At 37.9% G+C, this 11088-nt stretch overlaps 1 protein-coding gene across 1 annotated transcript in view; it reads right to left on the bottom strand.

The window, feature by feature from the left end:
- Nucleotides 1-11088, bottom strand: part of LRRC28 (leucine rich repeat containing 28) — a 123546-nt gene that overhangs the window by 50432 nt on the left and 62026 nt on the right. Inside the window, exon 6 of the mRNA XM_003788810.3 lies at nucleotides 5642-5848. Coding sequence (XP_003788858.1) covers nucleotides 5642-5848 — 207 coding nt within the window. The remainder of the gene's footprint in view (nucleotides 1-5641; nucleotides 5849-11088) is intronic.

Consider the following 11088-nt stretch of genomic DNA (forward strand, 5'->3'; position numbering starts at 1 on the left):
TTGAGCCATAGGCGCCGAGCCAAACCTTGTTTTCAAGCTGTACTTTTCTCCCTTTTCATCATGCTCTTCATGAGGGATCTGCCCAACAATTCCTCCAGGCAACAATTTTCCTCATATGTTTGGGTCCTCTTTCTACCTAATGCAAGACTAATCCCAGTTCCTAGGACTTTTTGTTTGTACTAGAAGAAACTTTTTAGGGCTACAGACTCTGCAAATTAGTACCATTAAATAATGACATCCAGGAAGTAGCTCTTCAAATTGCAGATAAATACATTCGGAGTTTAGTACTTACACAGATCTCTGAGATTTAAAAATAATTAACTGGTTTCTACCTTGTTTCAATAGTGGTTTAAATTTTGAACGGTTTTACTACATGGACTTACTTTTTTTTAATGAGTAAATGACAATTCTTTTCCTGACTTCCTAAGAGAATACAAGCAGGAAAAAGAGGCAACAGAAAAAAAAAAAAGTCCAGTTAATAGTTTTTATATGCCATTTATAATAGAGCAGGAATTTTCAGCAGGTGTTCTGAAAATCCTGGGAACTAATTTCTAAAACTACACCACTACTTGACATCAACTTTCTTCCACACAAGGTGTCTGATTCCTACAAAGGAAAAACAAGTACTACCACTATAGAAGACTCCTGTTATGTGAAAAAGGGCCAGATTTATAATCTTCAAAACATGAATAGCCATTTAAATACTCTAACCCCACAGTGTATGATCTGTACCAGTGGGGGAACCAGGCTAGAACTAGAGTCTCTGAATTTGTAACCTGGTACTTGTCCACTTATACTTGTTCTGTAACTTGTGGGCTAGTGTAGAAGGTATAGTGATTTTTCAAAAATCTATTTATATTTAATATTTTTCAACATTATGTAGCACAAGTCCTAGAGACACAGAATAACTGTTGAGAAAATAAATACTTTACTACTAAAATCTCCAAGGAACAGCTCTGGAACTGGTAGACAAACTCTCATAATTTCTCATTAGCAGGAACACAGTCTCCTTTAACTTCTGGACTTACTACATGGTAATTGATGCATAGGCTATTCTATAAATCTCAGTGTCATGCGCAAATGTTCTTGGTTTAGAATTCATTGTTTTCTAAATTAACATTTATTAAAATTCTACCTGCTAACATGAGTGCAATTTTTGTTTTCTTAAACAACAGAAGTTATTGGTATTGAGTTTGGCTGACACAGCACTTCCCAGGAGCTAATTAAAGCATGCTTTTCCATAGCCAATTTGTACATGGGCAACCTTACTATCCTTATATCTATTATTCAACATTAAATACATTGTAAGCATGTTGGAATAATTGGGCAAATTAATTATGCAAGGGAAAGGTATAAAGCCTTGGTGAAAAAATTCTTTTCTTTGTATTTCCCTACACTTTCAGAAGCCAAGAGGTCAGCCATAATTCTGAGTTATTTGAGCTATACTGAATCAATAACAAATATTCAAGTTTCGAGGCTTCCACTAAATTTCACAGCACCAGGCTCAAGTGACTGCTTTCCACTCTTCTGTGCTGGTAGTCACCACTGTGAGCAAAGCTTTCATCTGCAGACTGATCGACATGTCACTCAATTGCCATGGTGTAATAATAGGAAGATCCTTCTTTTTGATGCATCTTTTCATCTTAAGAAGAACTTTAGCACACTTAAATCATTAAAGAGTCTTAACGATTTTCAACAGTATTACAAGTGACTTAAGAAGACCTACTGTTCTACTCATAGAATGTTAATGGGTTAGACAGTATTGCAAGTGATTTAAGTCATCCTTACATATAGTTTCTGTAGTTACCTTTTGAAGAGACTACCTGACATTCCTTTAAGAAGCCTCATAAGGGCTGGGCGCAATGGCTCAGGCCTGTAATCCTAGCACTCTGGGAGGTCCAAGTAGGTGGACTGCTCGAGCTATCAGCCTGAGCAAGAGACAGACTCTGTGTCTAAAAATAGCCTGGTGTTGTGGCCAGCACCTGTAGTCCCAGCTACTCAGGAGGGTGAGGCAAGAGAATCACTTGAACCCAAGAGTTTGAGGTTGCTGTGAGCTGTGATGCTACAGCAATCTACCAAGGGGCGACAAAGTGAGACTGTCTCAAAAAAAAAGAGGCCTCATAAAAACTGGTTTTCTCCTAAATCCAACTTCTTTGTCAAAACCCTGAATTCAGTAAGAGGCTCCCCAAACTAAGATTCTCACTTGCCATCATAGGCAGAGATACCACAGCATTCTTTTCATAAAACTTCTATGTTTCTGTATCATCCTTATACTAAACACAGAAGTCTTCTGATATTTGAAAACCTTTTGTGTGTATATGTGTGCACGTGTGTATATGTATGCAGATCATCTCCAAAGTATTGTAAAGAGATACACCAACTTGCTAAGTTTCTAAGAACATTTCATTTCTCTAAGGAAAGGCTGTGCCAGCAGCTGCATGCTTTGTTTGACTCTCTTCAAGAGAGTCCTTAGCAGTAGTTGGCTTTGGTTTATCAGAAAAGAATTCACAGAAAGGTTTCAAGCGCACAAACTTAATTATTTTCTTACTAAAGAGAACTAAAATTCCTTTGCAAACATGTCTTCATGGTAGGAAAAAAAATTCCCAAGAAAGATAAAGACAAGGCAGACGTGATACTTTGGTCAGCTTCATTTTCTTCATCTTTATGGATCATCCTTTTCCAGTCTCCCACAGCCTTCCCTGGTGACCTCACACTGCAGCTCTAGTTGTCTCATCCATTTCTTTACAAAGGACGTATAATACACCAAATGTAGAAAGGCCACCAGTGCTTTTCTGACCCATTCTTCTTGCTGTTCCCAAAGAATCCAGATTTAGATCAGGGTAGAGGATTGCTTCAGGTAGCTTGCTTCATTTTTTACTGGATAATCTTTGCTATCATCCTCTCGCTTGTATGATTTTCCATAGTAAATTAAAACCTCTTCACAGGCCTGTGTCCTGCCAGGGATGTGAGCTTGTGAGTCTACTTCTCTAATTATTCTCATCACTGAATCTTGAGTACTGAAGAAGTGAGGCCCATCTCCCTTAGCCACACTAGTGGTCAGCATGGTGCACACAGAAAACACCCTAGTAATAGGTGAGGGTGCCAGGGTGGCCAGCCAGACAGCCAACATGGTGCAGCACTCAATTCTCCACCCAACAACCATTTCTATCACCTTGCATCAGCCATTGCAAGTCAGGACCTCTGTGACTGCAAGCCTTCAGCATGACACAGTGTCATTGCCCTGTATCCCCAAATTAACAGTGCTCAGGTTCCTACAGGAATGGCTTCCCTTTATTCTCCCAGCATCACTGCCACCTTAACCAATGCTCAGCTGTGTCACAGGTAGAACAAAGGTAGGAATGAGCAGCAAATGACCAGAAGAGTGAGGGACCAGGGCTGCAGTGAGGTAGGGAGAAAAGGCAAGGTAAAGGGCATGGAAAGTGAAAGCATTAAACAAAAGACATTCGATTTAAAAAGTCCAATTGTATGTGGGATTCAAAGCAGAGCTAGGGTTCTAGAATTAGATGGCATTCTGACAAGAGGACATCTGGGTATCATCAGACAGGAGAACAGGGCTGTGGCAGGCTGGATGAAGCCAGTAGTTGTATGAATGGTTTAGAGTTGAGACAAAGTGTATGTTATAAAAGAAACAAGACAAGAAGAGAAGGAAAAAACAAGCTGTTAGGAACCAGGAGCTCTGGTGAAGTTCAAGGAGCCAGGCTGAAGTTGAAGAAGAGCTGTCAGCACCAAGACAAACCTAGATAATAGGTCTCTGGTCTAGGCTTCTACAAGGTTTCTGTTACTTTATGAGCGACTAAAGGCAGGCCAGATGAGCAATTGGGAGCACCTGGCTGGTGCAAAGACCAGGTGGTGAGAAAGCATGAGTCTCCCGCAGACAGATCTTGCTAAATGAATAGAGAGAGACTAAATGAGGTTAACTAGAGGGTCCACAGAAGTACATGAGCCCCATATGGCAGAGCACATTTGACAATGGAGATGGCCACACAGCAACTAGGAAGATGTTCAATACAGTTCAGCCCTCTTCCCAAATGGAAGTCCTCAATGGAAAGATGATGCCTGAAAAACGGGGACAGCATGTCCATCAAGGTGGAATATGAAGTTTAGAATCAGACAGAAACTCAATTCTGCCTCCCACCAGCTGGAGGTTACTTAACTTCTGTGAGCTTCAATTTTCTCATTTGTAAAATTAGGTTGTTAATGGGTTTTGTAATAAAAGATTTTGTCATAAGGTTTTTAATAAAGAGTATCTGTACAGAGATTAAATAGAAAACCTGGCTAAAGACTGGTGTTCAATAAATGATAACTATTATTTCTACAAATAGTTATAGTAGGATACATAACACCATTATTGCACATGGAGACACTCTTTGTTACCTGTTTGGTCAATAATAATAACAATAATGATAATACTATGAATAGGCAACCCCAGACGCAACAAACTAATCTGTTTCAGGCAACATCTGAAAGTCAAAGGTTGTTTATGATGGACTTTGTAGCTTTCCCATGAATGCTAATGTTATGCCAGTACATTGCATTTTCTACCACACAAATCATCACATCTTTTCCTTCCCTCCCTCCTTGCCTGCCTTTAATTTCACCAGCATTGATTACATCATCCTGGCAATCACTCGGCAGGGAATCAGAGCTGACAGAGGTTCCATTGCCATTTCCATTAGAAAGCAGTAAATACAAATTTGGATAGTTATTATGGTGGGGGAGGAGGGTCTTGAATATGAGAAAGGTGAAGAAAAAATTTTTTTTCTTTAGCATGTTTTGGCCGGGGCTGGGTTTGAACCCGCCAACTCCAGTATATGGGACCGGCACCCTACTCACTGAGCCACAGGCTCACCCAAGGTAAAAACATTTTAAAGTAGGATATGATAATCCACAAGTTGTATCTTCCCATTTGAGAGTCATCTACATTTATACAGGGATTTAGAATTCTTGTACATGAACTATTGTATTCTACTTCAAAGTAAGTCTCAAAGAAGCAGGATAAATATTATTATTACCTCTTGCTTAAAGAGAAGAAGAATAAAGCTCTGAAAGGTTCTGGTGACTTATTCTAGGTCACACACTGTAAAATAGTAGCATCAGCCTAGAAGCTGAATCTCTGGATCTGTAACTTGGTGTTCATCCACTGTAATTATTCTATAACCTGCGGGTTAGTGAATTTGGTACATTAAAAAAATCTACTTGTGGGCAGCACCTGTGGCTCAAGGAGTATGGCCCTGGTCCCATATACCAGGGGTGGTGGGTTCAAGCCTGGCCCTAGCCAAAATCACAAAAAAAAAGAAAACAAACAAACAAACAAACTTGTATTTGATACTTTTTCACACTTGAAAAAAGCTCTGATTTCTTAGAAATGTAGCTTACTTCTGAAGTAGTTTTATTTCATTTTATTAATTTTATAAGTACAGAACTTAAAGTAATTTCCTTAAATCCCTAAATTTCAGTTATTAACCAAGAACATCTGCTTTGTTCATTGCACAAACAGATTTAGAGAAGTAATCTTCAAGCTAAAGAGAAAAAGGAAACTAATTGGTCCTAGTCAAAGAAACAAAGTCTTTCCACTTTATTCCTTGGATGTTTTACTTACCACATAAACACAATCACTTACCAAGTGGCAAAAATGCAAGACGGTTTCCAGCCATGGAGAGCTCATTGAGGCTGGGCAGCTGGCAGAGATGGCGCGGCACACACCATAGACGATTTCGGTCCACAGTGAGGTACTGCAGAGAAAGGCACAGGTGAAGCCTCTCGGGTAAAGTTAGCAAACGATTGGTAGAAATGTCTAGTGTCTGCAGCTCCTTCAAATCGCCAACCTCTACAACCAAAATCAAAATTAAGATAAATCACATCCTGATGAAATTAATTAAATACATTAAATGAAATGAATCAATACTGTAAATAGTTCAACCAAATAAATCTACAGAATCTACAACTAATAACAAATCTACAGAATCTACAACTATTTCCATATATATGAATGCTAAACCACAGAATTTGGGGCTAGCATGCAAATAATCGTGTCTTTAAATTAGTCTGCTAGAATTTCTTGGCTGGCAATGAAGAAAGGAATGTCACAAAGTGGTGAATCTGACCAGAAGTCTATTATTAAGGCTTCTGCTTCTTGATGAGTCAAAGTTGTTGCTAGGGTAAGAAAAGAATGATTATAGTCACTTCAAGGTACCTGATTTCTGCTACTTGGGAGATTCTACTGTCCATCTAAGTAGGAAATAGGAGACATAAATTACAGCATTCAATTAAGTGCAACTTGTTCATACAACCTAAACAGAAGATTTCTAGAGAAATTAGGATATCTTCTGGAAATTTACCAGAAGGCAACATTTGTTGTTTATTAGGCAACATTTTTAGATATTATTCAGCTACGTAGCTCCTTTTAAAAATCCACTCAAAGTATATACAGCTATAAAGATTTACTTTAACTTCATCCCAATTAAATACTTCTAGTTACTCCATAATTCCCTCATCATTGATGCCTACAGCTGTGATTTGTTCCATAATGAGGATAATTATATCCTTTTGGCACATTAAATCAGTAAACTTGAGTGAAGAATGGGATGTTCTTAAAAGGAACTTAGTTCTTCCCAGGGAAAATCAGCATTTTAAGGGAGGGGGCATTGACTCTGTCTCAGGACAGCACATTCCATTTAAGACTCCACAGCAGGCACTGTGTAGGATAAGCCTACTTCCTGTGCACCACAGACACAAACAATGTAGAAGACCACTATGATGTCACCTTTCGCCCTTCTCCAATCCTATCCCCAATCTGGGGGCCACTCTTCTTAAAGTTTCCCACACTCGCCCACTTGACTGTACCCCTTGGAGCACATTCTGGTTTGTTCAGGACTGGATTAGTATTAGCAGCATCTTCTCTATTGGATAGGAAAGTCTTTTGCCCTTTTGGATGCTCAATCAAACAGATTAGATTTGCATACTGCTACAGACCAGAGATGGATGGCTCACAGGCTAAATCCAGCCCTGGCCTGCTTTCATACTGTCTGCAACCTGACACTGGATTTACATTTCTAAAGGATGATAAACAAGAACAACAACAAGAACAAAGGACATGTGACAGAGACCATGGGTAGCCTGCAAAGCCCCCAAACACTTACTATCTGGCCACTTAGACAAAAAGTTTGCCGGTATTTGCTATAGACATATTGTTAGTAAGAGTATTTTTAATAACTATTTTACCTGTATAAAAGCAATACAAGTACAAAATACACTAATTTCTAGTTATTTTATAATATTTACAAATTGTGCTAGGACATTCATACTTTATTACTCAATTTCCATAATACTAAACAAAAATACATATTTGAAATGGGTAGGCAGGATTCCATATACAGCCTGGGACTCTGCATGGAAGTTTTATTCTATTTGAACTTACCTTGTATACATGGGAGTTAATTTCACTATTGGTTCCACTGGCACAGTGTTCCACCTAGCTAAGCCTATCTATTTTACAAAACTAAAATGCTTCTGATTTGGGGTATGTGGGGAAGAGAGAATTAGAAAAAGGAACTTCATGTTTCAGAAGTAAATTAACACAAACAGACACAGACACACATACACACACAAAGAAAAAATAAAAAAGCAAAAAAACCCTTTCTGATCTAACTTCACAAAACGATTATAGAAGTGAAATGAGAAAGAAGAGCAACTAATCTGCTACACACTGTGGGGCCAGGTGCCAAGAGAATGAGACAAGACCTCTGCCATTGAGAACCACATCACAGCAGCGTGCAACAGGAGCTCAGAGAAAGAAGAGCTGAGTGGAGGCTTAGAGAAGCTTTTGAGAAATTGATTGAAGATGGGAATCTAAATATGCCAAAAGGAAAATGAATACAGCCCTCCCAGCACAAGGTGAGGTGTGGAAAAGAAAAACTAAATATAGCACACGCAGTGGGCTCTTTGGGGCCCAACAAGAGCCAAAGACACTGATGAGCAATGGGGGAAGAGCAGAAAATAAATGCAATACAGAAGGCCTGGTAGAGACAGGGACAATAAATGAGAAGCCTGGACTTCACAGTGATAACTGACATCTCCTGAAGGTTTTCAAAAGATGTAAGGACTCTTTTCGAAAGGTTAAACTGGCAAATGCAGAAAGCAATGACATGGAAAGAGATCCCCAGCTAAGAAAACAAGTGGACTTTTGACTAGAATGTAGAGGCAAGTATAATAGAATGTGAGGGTAAATTCCAGAGATATTTTAACAGAAACATGAAGTAGGCTTGTTTGGATATGGAAAATAATAAAACAGTAAACAGTCAAAGACAGTTTTAAGCTTCTAGACCACTAAAAATTCTTTTTACAGAAAATTATATTAATACATGATTAATACTCCTGAACTGCATTATCTATAAAACCACCTACTTCAAGGCATTTGAAAAAATTCCATTAAAATTTATAGGGAAGCAAGCAAAATAGATGATTTGCATCATTTCAAAAACACTATGTAATAAAATATGCAAAAAAGTGTTTTGACATGGCAGCAAAAATTATAAAGGCTTACTTACATTAGTCCCTCATTTCAAATTTGCTTTGCCTTTACTATATTGTAAAATGGGGAAATAACATGAGATTATAAATTTATATTTTGATGAAAAATATTAATCTCAACATTTAAGAAGCTCAATAAAGACCCAGTAAGATAGACCCACAGAGACTGACACCGATACACATCATAATCAAACTGTGAAAGACAAAGATAAATAGAATATCTTTAAAGCAGCAAGAGAAAAATGACTCATCATGCTCAGGGGAACACAAAAAGTAAAAAATACACAGTAAAAAAAATTAACATATTAATTGAAACTGCATACCAAAATGTTTATCTAACATAATGCAAGGCAATAATGGAAGCAGAAAGGAAATGCAGAATACACATGGCAAAATGACTGATGTAAATACAACCACATCAATAATTACATTAAATGTAAACAGACCAAACAGCCCAATCAAATGAGGGAGGATGTTAGACTACATAAAAAACAATATTCTACCTACAAGAAACACACTTTAAATTCAAAGGCAAAATAGGTTGAAAGTAAAAGGATGGAAAAAAATACACTATGCAAGTAATAACTCTAAGAGAGGTAGAGATATATTCATATCAGAAAAAATAGCCATTAAGACAGGAAATACGATAAGAGACAAAGAGGAATATTAGTCTCTTAATGGTAAAATGGGTAACACTTTAGAAAGATATCACAATCATAAATATATACACACCTAACAAGAGCTCTGAATTACATAAAACAAAAAGCTTACTGAATTGAAAGAAAAAGTAGACATTTCAACAATGACAAATGGAGATTTTAATATACTACTCTGATAGAACTAGACAGAAAATCAGCAAGGTTACAGAAGACCTAAACTATACAATAAATTAAATGGGGTTGGGCCATCCTGAACACTGTATTCCTAAATGCTGAGATCCCACAAGATCAAAATTCATCACTTTCAACTTCTTCCATCCCTTCCTTCCCTGGGAGTAAACATCAGTTTGTATATCTTATTTCCTTAATGTCCCTGGAATAATCTTAACTTCACATTTGTCTGCATTGTTTACTTCTGTGCTAAACATACAATACCTTTAAACTTTGCAGCCACTTTTTCAGAACATCCTGAAAATAATTTTGTTATTGCCACACAGTGCCAATTTTGTGTCACTTAGACTAAGCATAAAAATAACATTATGGTGTCAATTTCAAAAGAAAAAACAATAATTCCCCTTTAAATTATCCTTCTGTGCTGATGAGCACTGACCTAACCTAAAATTTAAATGGGAATGGGAAGGAAGCCACCCACTACATGCCAAGCCAGTGACCACAGAGGGAGGCAATAACAAGGCTTGCTATTTTCAAGCACTGGTTTTTCCGGTACTGCTAAAAACAGCTCTAATTTAAGCTCCAAAGCACATGGAGCTAAGGAGAACACATAGTAATCTCCCCTTACCCGCGGCTTCACTTTCTAAGGTTTCAGGTACCCACGGTCAACCACAGTCTGAAAATATTAAATGGAAAATTCCAGAAGTAAATTTCACATCATTTTGAGTAACACATAATAGAAATAAAGAGCAAAGCCTGCTGGGTATCCCATGACAGACCACACGCCCAAATCTATACCAAATTACACTTTGTCAGTAAAATCTTAAACACTATCTTACTACCAATAAGGTCCCCTGCTCAGGCCTGGCCTGTCTACTTTGCCCATCTCATGAAAATCTAATTACCCTGTTTCTGTCTGGCCAAATAAAGGATCAAGTTATTTCTTCCCTCAGACCTCTGAATCTATGACTCCTTTGGTGAGAATGTTCTGTGCCTAATTCTTCAAACTGTGAACTCATTCTTGCCTTTTAGAGCTACACTATCACATTTTCCACAAAGGTGTTCCCTGTCTCTGTGAGTAGGTTCTCTACTTCTCCAGTATAACATACTATATATTCCCTTTCCTGTCTTTACTGCAATTTATTTGTTCACCTGTTAAATCATAGCCTGCGCTTCCACTAGAAATAACCTTCCTAAGAGCAGAAGTTTGGACTGCCTTATTCACTGTTATATCCCTTGCACCCACCAGTGCCTAGCACACAGTAGGTGCTCAATAAATGTTCTTTGACTTACTTAAACTGTCTCATAGACCAGACTTGCAGCTGTATCTCACACTTATGATTCAGATTTTTGCTTAGCAAAATTATACCTGTTATAGTCTCCTGAGGAAACTCACAAATCCTTGAAAGAAGAAATACGAAATCTAAGACTAGCAGAGGTTTGGTACACATTGAACATAATTTAAGTTTTCTTCAATGTCTTATAATTACCTCTGTGAATCCAAGTGATGGGAATATTCCAGAAAGTACCAACAGAAGACCAGCTGCCCACAAGCTAAACAGCCCTAGACTGTTAAGAATTTTGAAGTCCTGTGTGTGATTTGCTATAGCTGAAACAGTTTTAGAGAAATAAACATAACGAGCACAGCTTATACAGTTGACTAAAAGATAACGTTACCAAATTTTCAGCACACATTCCAGAAGTCAGA

This window comes from Otolemur garnettii, unplaced genomic scaffold, assembly GCF_000181295.1.
Source record: "Otolemur garnettii isolate 467f Iridium unplaced genomic scaffold, OtoGar3 scaffold00029, whole genome shotgun sequence".
Lineage (NCBI taxonomy): Eukaryota > Metazoa > Chordata > Mammalia > Primates > Galagidae > Otolemur > Otolemur garnettii.